Source organism: Cyanistes caeruleus, chromosome 5, assembly GCF_971803275.1.
Source record: "Cyanistes caeruleus chromosome 5, bCyaCae1.hap1.1, whole genome shotgun sequence".
NCBI lineage: Eukaryota > Metazoa > Chordata > Aves > Passeriformes > Paridae > Cyanistes > Cyanistes caeruleus.
In genome coordinates, this window is record NC_141705.1 from 939,643 (window position 1) to 964,799 (window position 25,157).

At 57.6% G+C, this 25,157-nt stretch overlaps 2 protein-coding genes across 3 annotated transcripts; both read right to left on the reverse strand.

The window, feature by feature from the left end:
• Positions 1-118: 118 nt before the first annotated feature.
• Positions 119-8,543, reverse strand: SMYD5 (SMYD family member 5). Its single transcript, XM_086891006.1, has 13 exons — positions 8,380-8,543; positions 8,102-8,210; positions 7,060-7,199; positions 6,747-6,868; positions 6,081-6,150; positions 5,816-5,920; positions 5,304-5,366; positions 5,069-5,139; positions 3,270-3,376; positions 2,719-2,775; positions 2,359-2,453; positions 2,029-2,099; positions 119-1,479 (listed from the first exon to the last, which is right to left on the reverse strand). Exons 1-13 carry the CDS (start codon positions 8,443-8,445, stop codon positions 1,341-1,343), a joined length of 1,215 nt encoding a protein of 404 aa, XP_086747132.1. The 5' UTR covers positions 8,446-8,543; the 3' UTR covers positions 119-1,340.
• A 1,813-nt stretch (positions 8,544-10,356) lies between these two features.
• LOC111929161 (homeobox protein not2) lies at positions 10,357-18,843 on the reverse strand. 2 transcript variants are annotated; one of them, XM_086891008.1, is made up of 4 exons: positions 18,594-18,843; positions 15,313-15,330; positions 14,510-14,718; positions 10,357-11,907 (listed from the first exon to the last, which is right to left on the reverse strand). In XM_086891008.1, the coding sequence occupies exons 1-4, from the start codon at positions 18,841-18,843 to the stop codon at positions 11,749-11,751; spliced, it is 636 nt and encodes a 211-aa protein (XP_086747134.1). In that variant the 3' UTR covers positions 10,357-11,748. The 2 variants fall into 2 exon arrangements, 1 of the variants encoding a protein (XP_086747134.1); XR_015287415.1 differs by lacking the exons at positions 14,510-14,718; positions 15,313-15,330; positions 18,594-18,843 and adding an exon at positions 12,266-12,319 and having other exon boundaries at positions 11,830-11,907.
• Positions 18,844-25,157: the final 6,314 nt, after the last annotated feature.

The following is a 25,157-nucleotide window of genomic DNA, read 5'->3' on the forward strand; positions in this document are numbered from 1 at the left end:
GCACAGCCTCCAGCACCTGTCCCCAGGGCTGGTGACAAACCCAGAGCCCACGCTTGCACAGGTGTCTGTCCCCTGGGTCACAGCACTCAGCACCCACCAACACAAAGCACAGGTCCCAGCTGTCACCAGTCTCGGTTTATTACGAACACTGAAGGGAATGCGGCCCCGGGACGGCCGGGGACAAGCAGCGGGAGGCAGGGCTGGCAGTGTCACGGGTGTGCCACCCTCGGTCCCACAGTCCAGCTGCCACGGGCACAGCAGCAGGAAAACAGCTCCCCAAAATCCACAGAGGAAGGAAATAACCCCGGCTGCATCCCTGAGCTGCTGCCTGTGCGTCACTTGGAGCCGTGCTGTCCCTCCAGCCACATGTCTGCACACAGGGACAGCGCCACGTGCTGTGGCCTTGAGGGTGGCAGCAGGGGATGGATGACAAGGGGACACACATCCAGTGGGGCCACTACACAGGCACGTCTCCATGTGGTGGCACTGGGTGCAGGGAAGCACCTGGCACACGCTGCATCCCCAGGCACGGGCACATCCCTGTCCCACAGCTGGAGGGAGGGAGGGACAACTCGCTCCCTGCAAATCCCAAAGTGTCTTCTGCGTTTGGGCTGGCACCACAGCCCATGTCAGCTCCTGGCTGTTCTCCATCCCCAAACGGTCCTGCAAGCGCTGCCCAGGGCTCCGTCATGGGGAGGATGGGCTGAGCAAGGAAGGAGGTGCCTGCAGGGTCAGCTCTGTGCTCCCTGCTGGACTCCAGCTCTGGGCCACCCTCCAGGGCGTTCCCTGCACGATCCTCCTGCCCCTCACTGCTGGCCAAGGCGTGGAATGGAGGATATATAAGGGCCCCAGCTCCATGGTGTGTAGATAGTGCTAATATAGACATTAAATAGTACCCTCGTGCACAGACACACGGACACACACACAACACGCATTCCCCTCGTCCCTGCAGGGTGGGGAGGACAAGCTCCTCCGCATGCACAGCCTGCACAGACACAGCGGAGCGACCTCGCGGGTGCCCAGGGCTGGCTGACCCCACTCTCCTCCAGCCAGCCCTGCTGGGAACTGGGATGTGGTGGAGGGCTGCTGGCTCACAGCTTGTCCTCACAGGGAGGACAGGGACAGCCTGACACACACACACACACACACACACACACACACACACACACACACAGGGACAACACGGACAGGCGGGAGCAGGGCCTGCCTCCGGCTCCCGGCCGCCCCGCTCCGGCACAGCGCCCGCCCGACCCCACAACACAAGCCTGTTCTAGTATTAAAGCTGCTGCCTCTTGGAGGAACCTCCAGGCCCCTCCCTTCCCTCTCCTCTGGGGCCAGGATCACACATCAGTCATCTCATCCTCCAGCTCCGCATCATCCGTCTCTCCTTCGCCCTCCTCCTCTTCGTCCGATGTCACGTCGGCGTCGTCGGCTTGCGCGAGGCACTTGGGACACGAGCAGGTAAACAAGTAGTTCTCCCTGGCAGGAGGGCAGGCAGGACATGGAGGGATGAGACAGGTACAACCCCACACTGCTGCTGGGCAGGGGGTCGGGAAGAGAACAGCCAGGAAGGGGCTAAACCCAGAGGTTTAGCTCTGCCACAGGTTTAGAGGTTTAGAGGTTTAGAACTCTGCCACACCCAGAGGAGTTTGGGGGTTCCATCCCTAAAGGTACCCCGGGTGGACAGGGGGATTTCTCAGCCCCACAGGGGTGATGGGACAGGGGGACAGTGACCCCCAGCAGGAACCTCTGCACTTGAGGGACAGAGAAGGAAAAGGAAGGGTCTGCAGGTGTAAGCCTGCAGAGAGAGGGGGGAACCCAAATCCTCGGTCCCCAGGGCTAGAACACATAACAAGGAGCTCGAAGCACCAGAAGCACCGTGTGCTGCACACACCACGAGCCCACCACAGGCCAGAGCAGCCTGTGCACAGCCACACCCCAAGGCACACACAGCCCCAGGGTGGGGATGCTGCTCTGATGGACCTGGGGGTGACAGGGGCTGTGAGTTCCCCCCCAGGCAGCCCCTACCTGAGTATCTTGTTGCGGCTGTGTCTGCTCCGCTCCCTCTGACAGCAGTCTAAGTAACTGATGCAGATTTCCTGTGAGCAAACAGAGATGGGCTGGGCTCAGAATCGCTCCCCATGATCCCAAAGCAGCAGGATTTTGTCCCAGTCCCTCTCAGAATCAGGCAAATACATGGGGTCTGGCAGCCCCTACACGGGATGGGGATTGAATTCCTCTGCTAAGATGATGCAGGACACGGAGGTTTTGGGGCTGGGGTCCATGGAGGATGCTGGGGACAGGGACGATGCCATGGTGTGATGTCACCTCAGGTCCACCCAGGCCCTGCTGTCTCACCTCTCCTGCTTCGATGTCCTCCAGAGCAGTGAGATGCAGGAGGAAGTTGTTTTCTGGGAAGGATGTCTCAGCGTTGGGGATGCAGCTGTGGTTACCTACAGGCAATACAACCTCTTTGCTAAAGGCCTAAGTGGCTCCTGGAACCACATCCCATCTGAGTGCATGCACGGCAGGACTGGCCATTCCACAGCTGGGCAAGGTGCCAGGGGACACAGAGAGCAGTACCCACCACATCCACCCCACCCCAGCCCATGGATGGCAAGCACAAACCCCTTTCTCCAGGGGAAGAGGCGAGCCAGCCTAGCACAGGACATTTCCCTCCTCACTACTGGTTTTCCTCCCAGTCCTTGTGTTACTTACAGCAGCTCTGCAGCACGTAGAGCCCTGAGCCCTCGCAGTTGAGGAACTCTCCCGACTCTGCAGCACAGAGAGAGGGGTTAGAGCCCTGCATGGTCCATTCCAGCTCTCCCACTCGAGCACAGAGGAACACCCATCAACACACAGCACCCACGGGCAGCACTGCTCTGGGGCCAGGTGCTGCAGGGTGATTCCCAAAGAGCCTTTCCCTCCCACAGATTCACATCCCGAGGCTGTCCTGTCCCTGCACTCCCACAGAGCCTCACCTGTCGCCCTGAGAATCAGGCCCTTGATATTGTTCTTCACAAGTTCTAGCCACTTTCCCAAGAAAGTAACTATAAACATAGGTGTTTATACATTCCATTAAAGATATGACTTTTGATGGACATCTCTCACAGCCAGTGTGGTTGGGAAGGTGTTAACCTGACTATCCAACCCCTGGTCGTGGGCAGAAACTTATAAATATTGAAAGGAAGAATAAAGCTCTCTTTTTGTTTCACCACACCTGGAACTGTGTCCGTGTGACTCATTTGGTGTCCAACAGTGACACTCACCCTTCTCAATGTCCTTGTAGAGCTGGTCAATGAAGGCATCCAGCTCCTCCCGCTGCAGCATGGGCAGATCCAGTGCATCACACGCGTGCACCCACTGGCTCAGGGAGCTGGGGGGAAAAGGGACACTGTCAGGGACCAGTGGGACACTGTGACAGTCCCACAGTGCTGTTAGGAGGCAGTGGGACACTGTCACAGTCCCATGGTGCTGTCGGGGGCAGTGGGACACTGTGACAGTCCCACAGTGCTCTCAGGGGGCAGTGGGACACTGTGACAGTCCCACAGTGCTCTCAGGGACCAGTGGGACACTGTGACAGTCCCACAGTGCTCTCAGGGGGCAGTGGGACACTGTCACAGTCCCATGGTGCTGTCAGGGGCAGTGGGACACTGTGACAGTCCCACAGTGCTCTCAGGGGGCAGTGGGACACTGTGACAGTCCCATGGTGCTGTCAGGGGGCAGTGGGACACTGTGACAGTCCCACAGTGCTCTCAGGGGGCAGTGGGACACTGTCACAGTCCCATGGTGCTGTCAGGGGGCAGTGGGACACTGTCACAGTCCCACAGTGCTCTCAGGGGGCAGTGGGACACTGTCACAGTCCCACAGTGCTGTGAAGGAGCAGTGGGACACTGTGACAGTCCCATGGTGCTGTCAGGGGGCAGTGGGACACTGTCACAGTCCCACAGTGCTGTCAGGGGGCAGTGGGACACTGTCACAGTCCCACAGTGCTGTCAGGGGGCAGTGGGACACTGTGACAGTCCCATGGTGCTGTCAGGGGGCAGTGGGACACTGTCACAGTCCCACAGTGCTCTCAGGGGGCAGTGGGACACTGTCACAGTCCCACAGTGCTGTCAGGGGGCAGTGGGACACTGTCACAGTCCCATGGTGCTGTCAGGGGGCAGTGGGACACTGTCACAGTCCCACAGTGCTCTCAGGGGGCAGTGGGACACTGTCACAGTCCCATGGTGCTGTCAGGGGGCAGTGGGACACTGTCACAGTCCCACAGTGCTCTCAGGGGGCAGTGGGACACTGTCACAGTCCCACAGTGCTGTCAGGGGGCAGTGGGACACTGTCACAGTCCCACAGTGATGTCAGGGGGCAGTGGGACACTGTCACAGTCCCACAGTGCTGTGAAGGAGCAGTGGGACACTGTCACAGTCCCACAGTGCTGTCAGCACACAGTGGGACACTGTCACAGTCCCACAGTGCTGTCAGGGGGCAGTGGGACACTGTCACAGTCCCACGGTGCTGTCAGGGGGCAGTGGGACACTGTCACAGTCCCACGGTGCTGTCAGGGGGCAGTGGGACACTGTCACAGTCCCACAGTGCTGTCAGGGGGCAGTGGGACACTGTCACAGTCCCACAGTGCTGTCAGGGGGCAGTGGGACACTGTCACAGTCCCACAGTGCTGTCAGGGGGCAGTGGGACACTGTGACAGTCCCATGGTGCTGTCAGGGGGCAGTAGGACACTGTCACAGTCCCATGGTGCTGTCAGCACACAGTGGGACACTGTCACAGTCCCATGGTGCTGTCAGGGGGCAGTGGGACACTGTGACAGTCCCATGGTGCTGTCAGGGGGCAGTGGGACACTGTCACAGTCCCACAGTGCTGTCAGCACACGGTGGGACCTTGCAGAGAAGATCCAAGGTGGCTCTGAGCAGCCAAGGTCTGACAGAGCGATGTGAAAGGGTTGGACACAGCCAGGATGAAGTTTTTAAGTCTGCCTCTCCCCACCTCTTGAACACAGCCATTCCCACTCCACATGTCCCCTGCCCTGCGAGGAGCACCCACAAAGCCCCAGTACCTGGTTCCTATGCCCTGGCCATTGGTCCCCACGAGGGCAAAGAGGGATCGAAATCCTTCTGGAGTGAACCACTGCAGAAGGGAGAGAACAAAGGAACTGAGCCCAGGCCAGCCTGAACTCGCTCTGCAATGCTGTAAATGCCACAGGGAGCTCTGGGGGAAGCAAGGAAGGAGCAGAGTCCCAGGGGAAGCCCTGGGCAATGCTCCTGGGCTATCTGGGAGGCAGATCCACTCACCCTGCTGAGATATTCGTCATAAAGGGCTTCGGTGAAGAGCAGCCGCAGCAGCTCCAGCTGGCCCTGGCAGGACACAGCAGCACAGTCAGGCTGGGAGGTGCTGTGGGTGTCAGCCCCGGGCTAAGGCTGAGCCCAGCACAGGCCAGAGGCTCAGGAAGGACCTGGGCTCCCCGGCCTGCCCTGCACGGCTGGAGGCTGCTGCCCTCACAGCCGTGAAATTCACCCATTTTAGCAGCAAAAGCCACCTACTCAGCAGCTAAATATCATCATGCTGTCCCAGCCCACAGCAGGAACATCTCCCCCACAGGAAGGAGCAGCATATCCCATGGAAGCATCACAAGGCCAGAACCCTCTAAGCAACTGCTTCCTCACTGTCAGGAGTGCTGCTTCCTCCCTTTGAGCCTGGTGTTTCCAGTGTTTCCTATCCCTGCTGTAATGAGGCTTTTGCATCTGTGGGCTCACAGACACAGGCAGAAGGAAGGCTCAAGGATTCAAGAACTGCTGGGTCTTACCTTAAATTTGTCCCCCAGCAGCTTGTGCACAATCTCCTCTTCTTCATTTGCTGTCTTGCTGCAGAACTGGGAGAAGGCCTTGATCCACCACTCCTTGTCCTTAGCCTGACAAAAGAATCAAGCAGAGGCATTGCACCAACACCACTTTCCTCCCCAGCCCACAGAGAGAGGGAGAATTGTCAGATAAATGCTGAGAAAGCCAGCCCAAGGAAACAGAGCCTTAGGAATAACATCCACAACGGGATAACAAAACCACCCAGTGTACCTGCTTGATGGTGGCGACCATCCTGGCCATCAGCATGATGCTGGAAGTCTCTGGGGGGTAGTGCATGTTCCTGTGGGATTAAAATGGAGAAGAGATGAGCAGATCAGGGCTGGCATGGGAATGAAGAGCTGGAGGGAGGCAGAGGCAGCTGCCATAGGTGTGGTCAGCCTGTGTTGATCCATCACACCAAAGTGGTGAGCGCAGCATTGCTGTGGGGGTCCAGTGGAGAGAAACCTGCACCCACCTTCCTGCTCCAACCATACAACCCCCTCCCATCCTGCTCACTCTGCTGGGGCTTGGGACAAGATCTGGGTCAGGGGTGTTGCCTCTCCCCTTTGGGACCATTTTTTTCAAAAGCAGGGAGAGAGAAGGACCCATGGGATGCTACCAGGAGGATCTCCCAGGGGCTGGAGATCTGCAGGAGCACTGTAAAACTGCAGGAGTGATGTGCAGCTCAGTGTTTCGTAGCTCTTTAGTGGGAGAAAAATAAGGAGTGCTCAGCTGTGTGTCCAAACCCTTGGGCTGCCAACATCACAACACCCAACCAGGAGGAAGAGCTGGGCAGTGTCCCACGGCCATCCCCACCCTCCAGCCACCTGGAGCAAGGAGCCAGCCCAGGAGAGCCAGCTCCCCTGCCTGTGGGGCAGCAGGAAGGTCTGGCCCTACCTCCATGCCTCCTGCAGCTTGTTGAGGGGGTGCGTGGGGTCGTCGCGGGATGGGCCGAGGCAGAGGACCTGGTGGTACTGCTCCAGAGCTGCCTGCCTGCATTCTGCACTGCAGTACATCACCTAGAGCGAGGGGACAGCGCTGGCATTGGCTGTGGCAGCAGGAAAAGGGGCTCCTCCAGCCAGCTGTGCCCCCTCCCTGACCAGCAGAGCCTGGCCCTTAGCACGGAAAGGCACACAGCACAAGAGGCTGGCTGGATGGAAAGGACTCAGCGATCCCAAGGAGAGCACGGTCCCTCCAGGCAGTGCCGTACCTGGCAGCGGGGACACTGCTGGTGCAGGTCTTTCCGGATGCTGCACTGCTCCGGGTGAGGCAGCACCAGAGAGCTCTTCCCCAGCAGGCGCTGGGCGTTCTCCTCCGCCGTCTCCAGCGCCCGCAGACAGTGATCACAGGCTGTGGGGACACAGGTGGGTGGGTGGGTGATGGATGGATGGATGATGGATGGATGGATGGTGGATGGATGGATGGATGGATGATGGATGGATGGATGGATGGATGATGGATGGATGATGGATGATGGATGGATGGATGATGGATGGATGGATGGATGGATGGATGGATGATGGATGGATGATGGATGATGGAAGGATGGATGATGGATGGATGATGGATGGATGATGGATGATGGATGGATGGATGATGGATGGATGGATGGATGGATGATGGATGATGGATGGATGGATGGATGGATGATGGATGGATGATGGATGGATGATGGATGGATGGATGGATGATGGATGATGGATGGATGGATGGATGATGGATGGATGGATGGATGGATGGATGGATGGATGATGGATGGATGGATGATGGATGATGGATGATGGATGGATGATGGATGGAGGGATGGATGGATGGATGGATGGCAGGCACAGGAAAGCCTTTGGAAAGGAAAGGGGCCAGAACCCAGAACAAGGCAACACAACTGGTACCAACACCAGAGAGGAGCAAAGTGATGGGGCTTGGAGCAACCTGGGCTAGGGCAAGGTGTCCCAGCCCATGGCAGGGGTGGAATGGGATCTTTAAGGCCCCTTCACCCCATCCCATTCCAACATTCCATGGTGGCACCTGCCATATTCCTCCAGGGCTGACTGAAGTCACCATCCCTCAGATGACACCCGAACTTGTCAACAGTTTAGTGCAGAGGCAGAAAAGGCAGCAAGGCCACCTTTATAAGGCGCTAAGATGAACCCAAACCCTTCCCTTGGTACCGGGCAGCTCCTCTGGGGTCCCGCGGTCACCCCACCAGGACAGGTGACAGGGACGGGGACATGCCAGCAGCGCCAGCCGCTCACCTCGGTAGTTGTACAGGGCATTCCAGAGGAACTGGGATGACACCACCGGCCTCTCCACGAAGACTGTTTCCCCTTTGCGAATGTTTCTGGTGGCGAACAAGCCCTTTCCCTGCCGAGGGACAACCGCGGCTCAGGGACGCGCCCGAAGCCGAGTCATAGCCGGGAGCTGAGGGAATTCCTCCATCCCGAAGGGACCCTGCGGGCTTCAGCTCCCTGCGCCCCCCGGGCCGGGCGGGAAGGGAGGGACCCTCACGGAGGGGAGAGCGCGGGCTGCTCACCTTGGCGCTGCTGATGAACCGCGCCTCCGCCGCAGCCCCGGCGTGTGGCCCCGCCGCGGCCGCCATCTTCGGGCGGCGACTTCCCCGCCCTGACCCGCCGGGCAGCGCCTCTTCCTCTTCCTCCTCCTCCTCCTCTTCCTCCTCCTCCGCCCCCGCCCCCTGCGCCCCTCAGGGACCCGCGCTCGCCATCGCCCCCCTCAGCCGCGGGGCGCGCGGGGGCCGGCGGCCATCTTGGCCCCCCTCCACAGCCCCCCGGCAGCGTCTGGAAACAGCCCAAAACACCCCAAAACACCCCAAAACAGCCAAAAACGGGGCCGGGGCGCTCCCGCCCCAAATCCTACAAGAGTTTGCTGTGTCTCCCCAGTCAGTTATTATTATTTAATAGTAGAGGAATAGCCGTCACAGCCCTGTCAGGCGGAACAGAAGTTCCCCTCCTCACCTGAGGTCTCCCCTCGTGGAGAGAGGAGGCATCGCCCGCTGCCCTGCGCACCCAAAACTGGCCCGACTTTCCCCAAAAAAAACCTTCAAAACACGCTACTGAGGCCACTCTGCCCTCGCTGCCTCCTGCTCGGAGGTGTGCAAAGCCTTAAAGGCCACGGAAAAGCGTCTTTGGTTGCATTTCCTAATTCGCAGCGCTGCGGCACAGCCCCGGTGCTCGCTGGTCCGGCGGCGGGAGCGGCGCTGGGAGCCGGGGACGGTTCCGAGCTCGGGGTCTCGGGAGCCATTTGGTGTCACTAGATGTCACTGTCGGCTCGTGCCGGGGACACCGGGTGACATGGCTGCACTGTCACCTCCACTGCCGGGCCAGCAGCTGGAGCACGGCCTCAGGGCCGGCCGTGGCTCCGGCCGGGGGATGAGGGACAGCCGGGCTGCCGGGGCCGCGTTCCCCGCTGTGCTGTGGGAGCCAGCGCAGGCCGAGCTCCATCGCACCGTGACCGTGGCTGCGACCACAGGGACGAGGCACAGGTGGAGCGATGCTGCCGTGACTCCTGTTGCCATTACAAACTCAGCGATTCATGGAATATTTATGTGGGAAAAGCTCTCGAAGAGTAACGAGTCCAATATTCCCTGGCACTGCCGAGGAAACAACTGAGCCATGTCTCCAAGTGCCACATCCACATGGTTTTTAAATCCCTTCAGAGATGGGGTTTCCAACACTGCAGCGGTGCCATGGCTGGACAGCCCTTCCAGTAAATGAATTTTCCCCAACATTCAATATAAACCTCCCCTGTCTCAACCTGAGGCCCTTTCCTCAGGGATTTCCCCATGGAAAGGGGTGGAATGGCAGAGGCTGCCCAGGGAGGTTTGGAGTGCCCATCCCTGGGCAAGGGAGGGCCTGGAGGTGGCACTGAGGGCTGGGCTGGGGACAAGGGGGGACTCCATGGGCTGGGAGGGATTTTCCAGCCTCGGTGATTCTGGGATTCCTCTCCTCCTGTCCCTGTTCCCTGGGAGCAGATCCCAAATCCCCCCGGCTGTCCCCTCCTGCCAGGGACTTGTGCAGAGCCAGAAATTCCCCCTGAGCCTCCTTTGCTCCAGGCTGAGCCCCTTCCCAGCCCCTCAGCAATTCTCCAGCCCCTTCCCAGCCCCTCAGCAATTCTCCAGCCCCTTCCCAGCCCCTCAGCAATTCTCCAGCCCCTTCCCAGCTCCCTCAGGAATTCTCCAGCCCCTTCCCAGCTCCCTCAGGAATTCTCCAGCCTTTCCCAGCTCCTCAGCAATTCTCCAGCCTTTCCCAGCTCCATTCCCTTCCCTGGGCACGCTCCAGCCCCTCAGGCTGGCAGAGCAGGAGCTGCAGAGGTCTGGCCATTCGTTCACAGGTTCTTGTTCTCCAGGGGCCTGAGCACCCCATACTCACCAGGCATGACTGCTCTTACTGAAAATGCGGTTTTATCTCTGCAGGATCCTGCCCAAAGCTAGTAACTCCTGTCATCTGCTTTGATATGGGATCATCAATCAATTGAAAAAAAGATCTTTAGTACATATTTTGTCCAAAATAGTTTATTAAGAAAAAAACCCTCTTTGGGGAAGGATGAAAGTACACTTGGTTTTGGTTTGATTTTTTTTGTTGCTAATTTCATTTGAAAATTAAAGTGAGTACTTGGAAAGTTTTCTGTCTGTTTTTTTGTTGTTTTTTTTTACATTCATTCCATCTCTCTTTTTAAAATTAATTCGATTTTTAATAAAAGACAAAGCAAATAAATAAATGACATGTATTAAGGCAAAAAAAAAAAAAGATATTTCTATAAATAACAATATAAGAGTAAAGTGATATACAGTGTTCTAGGTCAGAAAGAGACAGAATAAATTATCCTGAGCTGATGGGCCGTGGTGGCTGCTGCCCTGGGCAGCCTGAGTCCTTAGTCCTGGCCCCCCAAAGCCCTCCCCACCCCAAAAATCCAGCTGTTAACTGCATCAGGCTGCTCCAGATGTGCTCTGAGCACCGCAGCTGCTGTGTCCCAGGGCACCTGCAGGGATAATGAGCAGAGAACAGAGCTGCTGCTGTCTGGTGGCACATCTGGTGTGGGGCAGGGGGCAGTCTGCAGCAGCACAGGGGCTGTGAGCTGCTTTTTCCTGCAGCCTCCAGCCCTGCAGCTGCAGCAGCAGCAGCAGCAGCACACACCCTGGGCAAGGACAGCAGTACCAGGACAGAGGCTGCCAGGGCTGAATGCAGCTCAGAGAAGCTGTGAAAAAGGCACAGATACACCAAGGCACTGCCAGGGGGAGGCACTTCTGCTCCAGGGCAGGATCAGACCCTGCTCATCATCGCTTTGCTGGAGTCCATGGGTGGGAACAAAGGGCCCTTTGGGGGTGTTTTGGTTGTGATTGATCTGAACATCAAGTGTGGGAGTCAAGTTGAGAAGAAAAAACAATCAGGGAGATTCTCCTTCTTCCTTGGAGCACACAGGCACATATAAGTGACCCTGCTTTTAAATGTCCTTGTGCTCAGAGCCATCAGAGACAGCATCCCATTGCCTCAGCTTCAGAATAACCCTCTGATTGTCACCCCAGCTTCAGAGTAACCCTCTGATTGTCACCCCCACACCACAATCACTCTCTGATTGTTGTCCCAGTATCAGTCACTCTCCAGTTCTCACCCCAGCACCAGAAACACCCTGATTGTCACCCCAGCCTCTCAGCTGGAAGCTGTGTGTCCTGGTGCTTCATTAGCAAACAGATCACCTGCCATCAAGTGATGAAGCCCCAGGAATTAGAGCACCTGGCTACCAAACAGCAGCCAAAGAAATTCGGGGGGTTCCTTCCAGCCAGCTGCAGTTCAGTCCTGTAGCTCCAGCTCTCAGATCAGTCTTGCTTGGACCAAAGCAGCACAGACACATCCCCAGGCATCAAAAACAGCCCAATCTCCTCGGCTGTTCAGAGCTCCACGTCCACAGGGTCCTCCTCGTGGTCCTTGCTGTCCGTGGAGTCGGCGCTCGCGGGCTGGATCACCCCAAACTGCGACAGCTTTGCTGCCTTCTGCTCCATGCTCTGCTTCCTCCACTTGATCCTCCGGTTCTGGAACCACACTTTCACCTGGGTGGGAGATGGCACAACAGCTTCATCCAAGCAGCCCTTTTCCAATGCCACGTGGCATTGGATGTGCATTATTCCCTCAGGGAATATGAACAAGAACAGGAGGAGGTGAAGCTACGGAGGGCAGGGCAGTGATGGGAAAGGATCAGGGGGAGGGGGATGCAGCTGCACTGAGAGGGGTCTGGACAGGGAAGTGAAGGAAGCAGCTCCCTAAGGAGCCCCTGAACCCATCCCCAGGACTGCAGTTGCTACAGGGCATGATGAGAGCCCCAATAATCATCCCTTGTCCCCCCAGAACTGGCCTTGTTTTGCTCTCCCTTTTTCCAAGGCGAATTTAGATCCCACTGTGGAAGATCACCTGGCTCCTTCTTTCCACACTGAACAAGCAGTTCACAGTGGGAGGAGCAGGAGCTCACACGGCAGAGCAGGGAAATAATTACATCCAGTGTCATAAAAGGACACTTGAAACAGTCTCCAGAGGATTGTGACAGTGCAGACACAGCAACCAACCCAGCTTGAACTCTAAAGCACAGCAGGGTTGTGCTCCTGAATGCTCTTTGTTCCACTTCCTGGATTCAGAAATCTTATCCAGAAACCATCCAAACTCCAGGCACATCTCTTCAATGTCACCTGGCAGCAGGGTGTTCCACAGGTCACTTTTCACAGTGTCCTCCTCCCACCATGCTTCCCAGTGGGATCATCAGCAGGGACAGTGGGGATCATCAGCAGGGACAGAGAACATCAGCAGGGACAGAGAACATCAGCAGGGACAGAGAACATCAGCAGGGACAGTGGGGATCATCAGCAGGGACAGAGAACATCAGCAGGGACAGTGGGATCATCAGCAGGGACAGTGGGATGATCATGGAGCAGTGGGATGATGAGCAGGGAGCAGTGGGATGATGAGCAGGGACAGTGGGATCATCAGCAGGGACAGTGGGATCATCAGCAGGGACAGTGGGGATCATCAGCAGGGACAGAGAACATCAGCAGGGACAGTGGGATCATCAGCAGGGACAGTGGGATGATCATGGAGCAGTGGGATGATGAGCAGGGAGCAGTGGGATGATGAGCAGGGACAGCGGGATCATCAGCAGGGACAGTGGGATGATGAGCAGGGACAGTGGGATCAGCAGGGACAGTGGGATGATGAGCAGGGACAGTGGGATGATGAGCAGGGACAGTGGGATCAGCAGGGACAGTGGGATGAGCAGGGACAGTGGGATGATGAGCAGGGAGCAGTGGGATGATGAGCAGGGAGCAGTGGGATGATGAGCAGGGAGCAGTGGGATGATGAGCAGGGACAGTGGGATGATGAGCAGGGACTGTGGGATGAGCAGGGACAGTGGGATGAGCAGGGACAGTGGGATGATGAGCAGGGACAGTGGGATCATCAGCAGGGACAGTGGGATGATCATGGAGCAGTGGGATGATGAGCAGGGAGCAGTGGGATGAGCAGGGACAGTGGGATGATGATCAGGGAGCAGTGGGATGATGAGCAGGGACAGTGGGATGATGCAGGGACAGTGGGATGATGCAGGGACAGTGGGATGAGCAGGGACTGTGGGATGATGAGCAGGGACAGTGGGATGATGAGCAGGGACAGTGGGATGATGCAGGGACAGTGGGATGAGCAGGGAGCAGTAGGATCATCAGCAGGGACAGTGGGATCATCAGAAGGGACAGTGGGATCATGAGCAGGGACTGTGGGACCATCAGCAGGGACAGTGGGATGATGAGCAGGGACAGTGGGATCATCAGCAGGGAGCAGTGGGATGATCAGGGACAGTGGGATGATCAGGGAGCAGTGGGATGATGAGCAGGGACAGTGGGATGAGCAGGGAGCAGTGGGATCATCAGCAGGGACTGTGGGATGATGAGCAGGGACAGTGGGATCATCAGCAGGGACAGTGGGATGATGAGCAGGGACAGTGGGATGAGCAGGGACAGTGGGATGATGAGCAGGGACAGTGGGATGAGCAGGGACAGTGGGATGATGAGCAGGGACTGTGGGATGAGCAGGGAGCAGTGGGATGATGAGCAGGGACAGTGGGATCATCAGCAGGGACTGTGGGATGATCATGGAGCAGTGGGATGATGAGCAGGGACAGTGGGATGATGATCAGGGAGCAGTGGGATGATGAGCAGGGACAGTGGGATGATGATCAGGGAGCAGTGGGATGATGAGCAGGGACAGTGGGATCATCAGCAGGGACAGTGGGATGAGCAGGGACAGTGGGATGATGAGCAGGGACAGTCAGTGGGATGATGAGCAGGGACAGTGGGATGATGAGCAGGGAGCAGTGGGATGATGAGCAGGGACAGTGGGATCATCAGCAGGGACAGTGGGATGATGAGCAGGGACAGTGGGATGATGAGCAGGGACAGTGGGATCAGCAGGGACAGTGGGATGATGAGCAGGGAGCAGTGGGATGATGAGCAGGGACAGTGGGATGATGAGCAGGGACAGTGGGATGAGCAGGGACAGTGGGATGATGAGCAGGGAGCAGTGGGATCATCAGCAGGGACAGTGGGATCATCAGCAGGGACAATGGGATCATCAGCAGGGAGCAGCCCCAGGATCAGCTCCCCCATCCCTCACCTGGGTCTCTGTGAGGTGCAGAGTTGCAGCCAGGTCCACCCTCTCGGTGCCCACCATGTACTGCTGCTTGAGGAACTCCTGCTCCAGCCGCTCCAGCTGCTCTGGTTTGAAGACTGTGCGGACTCTCTTCATCTTGCAGGGCCCCCCTGACCTCCAAGGCCCAGTGGGACCCAGCGAGTTGGTCCCGATGCAGTGAGACAGCTCCAGACCTGCGAGAAAGCAGCAAGAATTGACGGGGTCTGCACTAAAGGGGCTGGGAGAAAGTAGCACCAAACCCAGCAGGGATGTCCCTGCCCTGTCCCTACCCAGCTCATCTCATCTGGGCTCCTTTTCCCATGAAAAGCTGGGGCAGAAGAACTTTTGAGGGCCTGGTCTGTGGTTTCACCCTCAGGGTCCACCAAGGACAATCCTGGACATGCAGCCAGACCCAAAGAAATGAGCACTCAATGGGGTGGGCAGGATTTGACCTTTGCCTGCACAGGACCTTTGTAACAGGATAATAAATTGTATCAAGAGCTGCAGAGCACAGCAATCCCACCTCTGTCTCAAGAAACCCCAAATCACAAATGCTCAGCGTTTGGGGGAGTTTACCCCAGACTGGCCCCTGCTTTTCCCCTTCCTTTGGCACACGGGCTCAGTGTCCAGCTCTCATGCAGGACCACATCCTGCACCTCTGCTCCCTGAAAAGTTCCCAGGGGGTGCTGAGCATTTAGCAGGACTAAGGAGTGTATCTGACCTGTCTCCACTCCAGCTGTGGCCTGAGGATAACTGTAATTAGCATTAATTAACATACAATCCAGCACCAGCACTGCCACTGGCACCTGACTGAGAGCAGGTCTGGGTTCCTGAATCCCTCATCATCCTCCCTGATCCTGCTGTGTCCCTGCAAGAGGCTGCAAACCCCAACCTCTGTGTTCTTGAATCCCTCATCATCCTCCCTGATCCTGCCATGTCCCTGCTCCCTGCAAGGGGCTGCAAACCCCTGGGTTCCTGAATCCCTCCTCATCCTCCCTGATCCTGCCATGTCCCTGCAAGAGGCTGCAAACCCCAACCTCTGTGTTCCCGAATCCCTCATCATCCTCCCTGATCCTGCTGTGTCCCTGCAAGGGGCTGCAAACCCCAACCTCTGTGTTCCTGAATCCCTCATCATCCTCCCTGATCCTGCTGTGTCCCTGCAAGGGGCTGCAAACCCCAACCTCTGTGTTCCTGAATCCCTCATCATCCTCCCTGATCCTGCCATGTCCCTGCAAGGGGCTGCAAACCCCTGGGTTCCTGAATCCCTCATCATCCTCCCTGATCCTGCCATGTCCCTGCTCCCTGCAAGAGGCTGCAAACCCCTGGGTTCCATGGCCAGGATTGCACCAGAGAGCTCCTCCAGGCTCCGAGCACAGCGGGAATGCTTCAGGAGCCAGGGAAGGCCAGCACTGCTTTCACTTTAAAATTCCCCACTAATTACAGCCACTGGCATTTTCCATGTGGAAAGCACCGAAGGCACAGGCAGGATCGGGCCATCAATGCTCCCCCATCTCTGCTGTTGCAAAATATTGTGGCAAGCCAGGTTTCTCTATCTTTTATGGAAATACTGCACATAAAGATCCCCATTCACACCTGCTACTTATCTCTCCTTTAATCACTGATCTTGTCACGTTCTCCAGGCACAAACCTGCACCTTGACCTAGTTATTTTCATTAATTGGGTGTCATTTCTGCGTGTGTTTAAGGATTTGTGGGACGGAGACCTGACAGCTTAACAGCTGTAATTGCACTTAAAACTATTTTCATCATTAAAATCTTTTCACCCATCACTTTTTGTTTCTATTTTAACACTGGAATAATAGCAAGTGTAATTTCCAACATGAAATGTTGAGTGGAAGTCACTCTGCAAATTGTTTAACTGTGTTTTCATACCTGGATGTTTGATATAATATAAAGATTAACACAATTCTGCAGGTGCTGTCTTGTGAGAGAAATAATACATAAAACAGCTGTGCCAGGTACTTAATAAAAGAGTTTTAAATTAAAAATAATACTTTTGGTGTCTGAATAGTGCAGCATCAGGATCCAATCTGGAGTTCCTTATACACAAGGAATATGGGCCTGGCTGCTGGTTTTGCCTGGACAACAGCAAGATCACGCTCTGAATGCTAAAAAAGGAATACTTCATTTCAAGAAAAATACTCAGAACAGAGGTATTTTGTTAAAATCACTTGGTTGTTGTTCCTAAAAAGTTCCAGTGAGAATAGAGCCTGACAGATCAGGGAGTATCATCCATCACCACCGTGTAAATTTTACCCACGGATCAACAAAAGCATTTTTCCTGAGATGCTTCTGCACTAAAAATATTTAGTTTTGGGGGCAAGTGCCACAAAACACTTGGCAATTTCACTTCTGTGAGTGAAAAATTATAGGGAAAGCAAAATTAGAGAGGGATGAGGGCAAATTTGGGAGAAGAGGGACCCACAGAGCAGCAGAGGTGAAGAAATTTATTTTGAGAGCGAAGCTTTGGGAAATTACAGCAAGTTTTTGATTAAAACTCCGGCAGTGAAGTGCCTTCCTGATATATGAGAGATAAATGCCAGAGTGTGTAAAGTCACCCATAAAATCTCATGGAAGCACGGATTGCTTCGGGTTGGAAATGTCCTTTAAAATCATCCAGTTCCAACCTCCGACACCTCCCTCCAGCCCAGGCGCTGGAATTCTCTCTTTTTTAGCTCTGTCACTTTACTATTAAATCTATTCCAAGTTTTTGGCTCCGTCTCAAGTGCAAACAGTGATTTTGGATATTCCCCAGGTTCTGGACTGGGGACCGAATGATGGATTAGTAAAATCCTGTAGCGATTTTAGGAATCAGCCACGGGCTCTTTCAAAGTGTCCAGAGCCATCGGCTGCGTTAGGAACTGCCTGGCGATATAAAACAATCCACAGAAAATGTTCATTTTTGGTCTCGCTATATCGATCGTTTACAGAGGGAGGAAAAAACCCTTCAGGAAAGTTTTCCCTGTCCGTCCCTGTCGCTGTCCCGCAGCCCAGCGCTTCAGCTCGGGGCTGCTGCAGAGATCAGCGGGGGAGCGCTCGGGGCTGAGCCCGGCCACGTTATGTCCCGGGGGCTGCTCCCGCATCCCTCCCGGTGTCCTGCATCCCTCCCGGTGTCCTACATCCATCCCGGTGTCCTAAATCCATCCCCGCATCCCTCCCGGTGTCCTACATCCATCCCGGTGTCCCGTATCCATCCCGGTGTCCCGTATCCATCCCGGTGTCCCGCATCCCTCCCGGTGTCCCGCATCCATCCCGGTGTCCTAAATCCATCCCCGCATCCCTCCCGGTGTCCTGCATCCCTCCCGGTGTCCCGTATCCATCCCGGTGTCCCGCATCCATCCCGGTGTCCCGCATCCATCCCCGCATCCCTCCCGGTGTCCCGTATCCATCCCGGTGTCCTACATCCCTCCCGGTGTCCTGCATCCCTCCCCGCATCCATCCCCGTGCTCCTCATCCCTCCCGGTGTCCCGCATCCATCCCGGTGTCCCTCATCCCTCCCCGCATCCCTCCCGGTGTCCCGCATCCCTCCTCGTGTCCCGCATCCCTCCCCGTGTCCCGCATCCATCCCGGTGTCCTGCATCCCTCCCGGTGTCCCGTATCCATCCCGGTGTCCCGCATCCATCCCGGTGTCCCGCATCCATCCCCGCATCCCTCCCGGTGTCCCGTATCCATCCCGGTGTCCTACATCCCTCCCGGTGTCCTGCATCCCTCCCCGCATCCATCCCCGTGCTCCTCATCCCTCCCGGTGTCCCGCATCCATCCCGGTGTCCCTCATCCCTCCCCGCATCCCTCCCGGTGTCCCGCATCCCTCCTCGTGTCCCGCATCCCTCCCCGTGTCCCGCATCCATCCCGGTGTCCTGCATCCCTCCTCGTGTCCTGCATCCCTCCCGGTGTCCCGCATCCCTCCCGGTGTCCCGCATCCATCCCCGCATCCCTCCTCGTGTCCTGCATCCCTCCCCGTGCTCCTCATCCATCCCGGTGTCCCGCATCCATCCCCGTGCTCCTCATCCCTCCCCGCGTCCCTCCCCGTGGCCGGGGTCCCCGCTCACCTGCACCGGGCCAGGCCCAGGGCCAGGCCCAGGCTCCGGGCAGCGCTCCCAGCCCCGCTGCCGCTGCCGCCGGCCCGGCCCGGGCTGAGGCTCCCGGCGGGGGCCAGCGCGGGGCCGGCCCGGGGCTCCCGGGGCTCCCGGGGGCGGCGGGGCCGCGGCGCGGCGGCTCCCGGGCGAGCAGAGCTTCGATGTGGAACGGGGTCTTGTGGGGCGGCGGCCCGGGCCGGGGGCGAGCCGGGCTCTGCAGCATGGCCGGGCCAGTGCTGCCACCCCCGGCCCGGCCGCTTTTATGGAGGGCAGGGGCCGGGGACAGCCGCGCTCCTATGCAAAGCGGCGGCGGGGGCGCGGCGCGGGCTGCACACACCCCTGGCTGCCGGCAGCACCCCCTCCGGCACCCCTGCTTCCGTACCGACACCTTACCGACACCTTACCGACACCTTACCGGCACCCCTGCTTCCCTACCGACACCTTACCGACACCTTACCGGCACCCGTGCTTCCCTACCGACACCCCACAGACACCTTACCGGCACCCCTGCTTCCGTACCGACACCTTACCGACACCTTACCGACACCTTACCGGCACCCCTGCTTCCCTACCGACACCTTACCGACACCTTACCGGCACCCCTGCTTCCCTACCGACACCCCACAGACACCCCACAGACACCCCTGCTTCCCGATCAGCATTCCCAAGGACACCCCCGCTTCCCCACAGACCCCTCTTCCTCCCCAGTGACATTCCCATGGGAACCCTCCTCACACTCCAGCTCCTCCATGGGCCCCTGTAGCACCCATGGCCATGGAGAGCCCTGTTCCCCATGGAGAGCCCTGTTCCCCATGGAGAGCCCTGTTCCCTGTTCCCTGTTCCCCATGGAGAGCCCTGTTCCCTGTTCCCTGTTCCCCAGGGAGAGCCCTGTGCCCTGTTCCCCATGGAGAGCCCTGTTCCCTGTTCCCTGTTCCCCATGGAGAGCCCTGTTCCCTGTTCCCCATGGAGAGCCCTGTTCCCTGTTCCCTGTTCCCCATGGAGAGCCCTGTTCCCTGTTCCCCATGGAGAGCCCTGTTCCCTGTTCCCTGTTCCCCATGGAGAGCCCTGTTCCCTGTTCCCTGTTCCCCATGGAGAGCCCTGTTCCCTGTTCCCCATGGAGAGCCCTGTTCCCTGTTCCCTGTTCCCCATAGAGAGTCCTGTTCCCTGTTCCCTGTTCCCCATGGAGAGCCCTGTTCCCTGTTCCCTGTTCCCCATGGAGAGCCCTGTTCCCTGTTCCCTGTTCCCCATGGAGAGCCCTGTTCCCTGTTCCCTGTTCCCCATGGAGAGCCCTGTTCCCTGTTCCCCATGGAGAGCCCTGTTCCCTGTTCCCTGTTCCCCATAGAGAGTCCTGTTCCCTGTTCCCTGTTCCCCATGGAGAGCCCTGTTCCCTGTTCCCTGTTCCCCATGGAGAGCCCTGTTCCCTGTTCCCTGTTCCCCATGGAGAGCCCTGTTCCCTGTTCCCTGTTCCCCATGGAGAGCCCTGTTCCCTGTTCCCTGTTCCCCATGGAGAGTCCTGTTCCCCATGGAGAGCCCTGTTCCCTGTTCCCCATGGAGAGCCCTGTTCCCCATGGAGAGCCCTGTTCCCTGTTCCCCATGGAGAGTCCTGTTCCCCATGGAGAGCCCTGTTCCCTGTTCCCCATGGAGAGCCCTGTTCCCCATGGAGAGCCCTGTTCCCTGTTCCCCATGGAGAGCCCTGTTCCCTGTTCCCTGTTCCCCATGGAGAGCCCTGTTCCCTGTTCCCCATGGAGAGCCCTGTTCCCTGTTCCCCATGGAGAGCCCTGTTCCCTGTTCCCCATGGAGAGCCCTGTTCCCTGTTCCCCATGGAGAGCCCTGTTCCCTGTTCCCCATGGAGGGCCCTGTTCCCTGTTCCCCATGGAGAGCCCTGTTCCCCATGGAGAGCCCTGTTCCCTGTTCCCCATGGAGAGCCCTGTTCCCCATGGAGAGCCCTGTTCCCTGTTCCCCATGGAGAGTCCTGTTCCCCATGGAGAGCCCTGTTCCCTGTTCCCCATGGAGAGTCCTGTTCCCCATGGAGACCCCTGTTCCCTGTTCCCCATGGAGAGCCCTGTTCCCCATGGAGAGCCCTGTTCCCTGTTCCCCATGGAGAGCCCTGTTCCCTGTTCCCTGTTCCCCATGGAGAGCCCTGTTCCCTGTTCCCCATGGAGAGCCCTGTTCCCTGTTCCCCATGGAGAGCCCTGTTCCCTGTTCCCCATGGCCATGGAGAGCCCTGTGCCCTGTTCCCCATGGAGAGCCCTGCTTCCACACGGATCCCTGTTCCCCACAGTCACCCCCATTCCGTGTCAGCACTCTCAGGGACACCTCTCCTCCCCTGTCACCTCTCCTTCCACCCTGTTGCCCCAGGGACACCCCTCTTTCCCTGCTGTCACCTCCAGTGTCCCCTGCCCTGCGTCTTCCCCCCAGTGACCTGCGCTCTTCCCCCCTGGACCCCTTGGATAACGGTTCCTTCCTCATGGACCCCAACAGCAGCACCTGTTCCTTCCTCAGACATCCAAACCAACACCCCAACTCCTTCCCAGTGGTCCCCTCCCAGCAGCGCCGATTCCTTCCCGCAAAAACAGCGCCTGAGTCCCACTGCCAGGAGCCCCCCGCTTCCCCGGGAGCCCCCTGCTCCCCTCGGAGCCCCCCGCTCCCCAGGGAACCCCCCATTCCCCAGGGAACCCCCCGCTCCCCAGGGAACCCCCTGCTCCCCCAGGGAACCCCCTGCTCCCCTCGGAGCCCCCCATTCCCCAGGGAACCCCCTGCTCCCCCAGGGAGCCCCCTGCTCCCCTCGGAGCCCCCCGCTCCCCAGGGAACCCCCCCATTCCCCAGGGAACCCCCTGCTCCCCCAGGGAACCCCCTGCTCCCCTTGGAGCCCCCCACTCTCCTTGGAGCCCCCCATTCCCCAGGAACCCCCCATTCCCCAGGGAACCCCCTGCTCCCCAGGGAACCCCCTGCTCCCCTCAGAGCCCCCCGCTCCCCAGGGAACCCCCTGCTCCCCTCGGAGCCCCCCATTCCCCAGGGAACCCCCCGCTCCCCAGGGAACCCCCCATTCCCCAGGAGCCCCCTGCTCCCCTCGGAGCCCCCCGTTCCCCAGGGCCCCCTGTGCTGGCACACGGAGCCCCTGTGCCGAGGGGAATGTTCTGGGACCGTGCTGGAATAGCTGTGATCCAGGACAAGCACATCAGGAGCTCACCCAGGATGTGAGGAGCGCTCTGGGAGTGGAACTGGTGCCATCCCTGGGTGAGCATTGGAGCCAGGCACGGCCACGGGGAGCTGGGGATGGCACAGATGCCTCTCCCAGCTGGGATTCCTGCTCAAATCCCACCAAATTCTCACTGGAAATTCACTCCGGTGTGTGCAAACACAGAGAAATCCCAGAGCCTCCAGGTTAATAAACAGAGCAAAAATCCCCTGTGGTTTAATAACCCGGCATTAACCATCCCTGCATGCACAGGCTCACAGGCCACAACCACTAAATCCTGCCTTAAACAGGGATTCGTGCCATTTAAAGTTTCTTTACCCTGCACAATCCATAGAAATAACCATAAAAATCTCTGAGCGTTTCAAAGCAGTGGGAATACACAGGCAGGATTATCCTGCTCATGAGGAAGCGCCCTGGTGATGGCTACAGGATCCCCAGGGAGGAGGATGCCCACAGGAGACAAAAGAGCCCCCAAAGTTTGCCTTTAAAACATGTTTTTTCCTGCCTTTTAGCATCCTGCCTTCTCCAGCAGCTTCCAAATAGGTGAATAAATACAGCTGCTGCTTTATTGCTCCTTATCCAAACAGGCAGCTCTGGTCCCGCTGCCGTGGAAGCGCGGCTTTAATTGGAATCACACGTTCAGAGCTGGCCGAGTGCTGGAGCCTCTCCCAAAAAACATCCTTGGAGGTTCACAGCTCCCGGCTCGGCTGGACCAGAGGGAGGATGTGTGGGCTTGAACACGTTACGTGAGGTTTAGGGTCATTGAGAGGGGATCAGTTCGTGATTTTTGCTCTTTATCACAAGTCCTGGCTGGTGATTCCCAGGGAAAGCCACGCCAGAGCTGCTGCGATTATTGAAGATCTGTGGTGAGGGTGTTGGGACAGGTGAGCTGTGGGCAGGGCAGGGGGGCTGACGGATCCCCCTGCAGGATGGGTGGACAGACAGATGGACAGGGATGGACAGGGCTGGACAGACAGGTGGACAGGGATGGACAGGGAGCTCAGGGATAGACAGGGAGCTCAGGGATGGACAGGGAGCTCAGGGATGGACAGACGGATGGACAGGGATGGACAGGGATGGACAGGGCTGGGCAGACAGATGGACAGGGATGGACAGGGAGCTCAGGGATAGACAGGGAGCTGCTGGGATGGACAGATGGATGGACAGGGAGCTCAGGGATGGACAGACGGATAGACAGGGAGCTCAGGGATGGATAGGGAGCTGCTGGGATGGACAGACAGATGGACACTGAGCTCAGGGATGGACAGATGGGTGGACAGGGAGCTGTTGGGATGGACAGACGGATGGACAGGGAGCTCAGGGATGGACAGACGGATGGACAGGGAGCTCAGGGATGGACAGGGAGCTCAGGGATGGACAGACGGATGGACAGGGAGCTCAGGGATGGACAGGGAGCTCAGGGATGGACAGGGAGCTCAGGGATGGACAGACGGATGGACAGGGAGCTCAGGGATGGACAGGGAGCTCAGGGATGGACAGACGGATGCCAAACCCCAGCTGACTTTCCCCTTGGGCTTTCCCCGCGCTGCCTGGCACCGTGTCCCGGTTCCCATCCATTCCCATTGGTTCCCATTGGTCCCCCTTAGTTCCCATCGGTTCCCATCGGTTCCCATCTGTTCCCATCCGTTCCCATCCATTCCCATCCATTCCCATCCATTCCCATCCGTTCCCATCAGTTCCCATCCATTCCCATCCATTCCCATCCATTCCCATCCATTCCCATCCGTTCCTATCCGTTCCCATCCGTTCCCATCGGTTCCCATCAGTTCCCATCCATTCCCATCCATTCCCATCCATTCCCATCCGTTCCCATCCGTTCCCATCGGTTCCCATCGGTTCCCATCCGTTCCGTGTGCTCCACTAACGCATTTTACTGGGAAAGCTGGGAATTCTCACTCCTGGTAGTGACTTGGGAAATGCAGCAGCCGGGAGGGACAGGGGGCTCTGGCCAGGATCCCCCCCTGCCCTGCCCACAGCAGCTCCAGAGCCTCCAGGGGACATGGAAGGATGGCATCCCATCCTCTCTGCTTTTCTGGTTATTTTATATACTTTATTTTATTCACTAGATCCTATTCATTATATTTTATTCCTGTTTTGTTTTTCAAGAGCGTAGAAAATAAAAAGGGGGGAAAAAGTGTGGGGGGGGAATCTCTTAGGGGGAGTTTCTTAGGGAAGGAATAAAAAAAATCCCAACAACAAAACAACAACCAAAAAAAGCCCCCCAAAAAGCCCCCAGCCCTTTGTAAACATCCCTCCCGAGCAAAGGGAAGGAGGTGAAAAGCATTTCCTGATAACTCCATTAAAGAATGAGGCTGCATTAACATTCCAAGTCCCTCGACAAGAGATGAAAGTGGGGAACTGGAGTTCAGCCTCTCCTGCTCCAGATGTTATTATGGGCTCCCTGAAAGGTTTTTTTATTTCTTTTTTTGCAAAGAGACAAAGATGTTGCCTACTTCAAACGGGGCTAATTGATGCTAATGACTATCAGATAGAGGGGGGGCCCTTTTCCCCCCTGCCAAGGGGAAAGAGAGAGCGCATTTTACAATCCCCCCATAGAAAACGCCCCACTCTTCAATCCAGGTTGGTGCTTTAGGGATTTTTGTTCCTCCCTGGCTGCTGCTTTCTCTCCTCCTCCTCCTCATTCCCCCCCTCCCCGCTTCATCTTTTCTGTCCCCCTTCTTCTGGGCACCCCGCAGCTCTCACTTGTTCGCCCATGAGAAATTTCACACCTCGCCTCTGGCCGGTGAGCAGAGCCCGGCTCCATTTCCATCCCTCTCCCAAACCCATCCCCATCCCCAGAGGGGCGGCGGAAATTCCCCCAAAGCCGCAGCAAGCACAGGCGAAAACCCTGCCGGGGGTTGTGTGCGTGTGGAGCCCGAGCTGAGTCCCCCTGGCAGCATCTCCTGGCCCGGGAGCATCCCTGGCACCGTGGATCCCACGCTCCCGAGGGGGCTGAAACCCCCAGCTCGGGTCTTTAAGTGAAAATTGCCTTCAAATGGGGATTCTGAGCACCACTTTTGGGTTTAGGTCCGGTTTCTGCTAAGGTTTCTCCTGTGCTAGTCCAAAGTGACGGTAAATAATAATCCATGAACCAGTTGTGGGCAAAAAGGAGCGTCCCCAAAGCCCACGGCTCCCTGAGCTGTGATTAACCCTTTCCAAACTGGATCCTCTGGGAGAGGGGAACGGGGATCCCTCTTCGCACTGGGAGAGGAGCGGGGGTTTCCTCCCAGGAGGATCGTGGGTGTGTGTAAGGCCTCGAAGAGGTGAATTCCTCTGGCCAGCGGCTCTAGTGAGGGTGTTCTGGAGGTGGGTGCCAG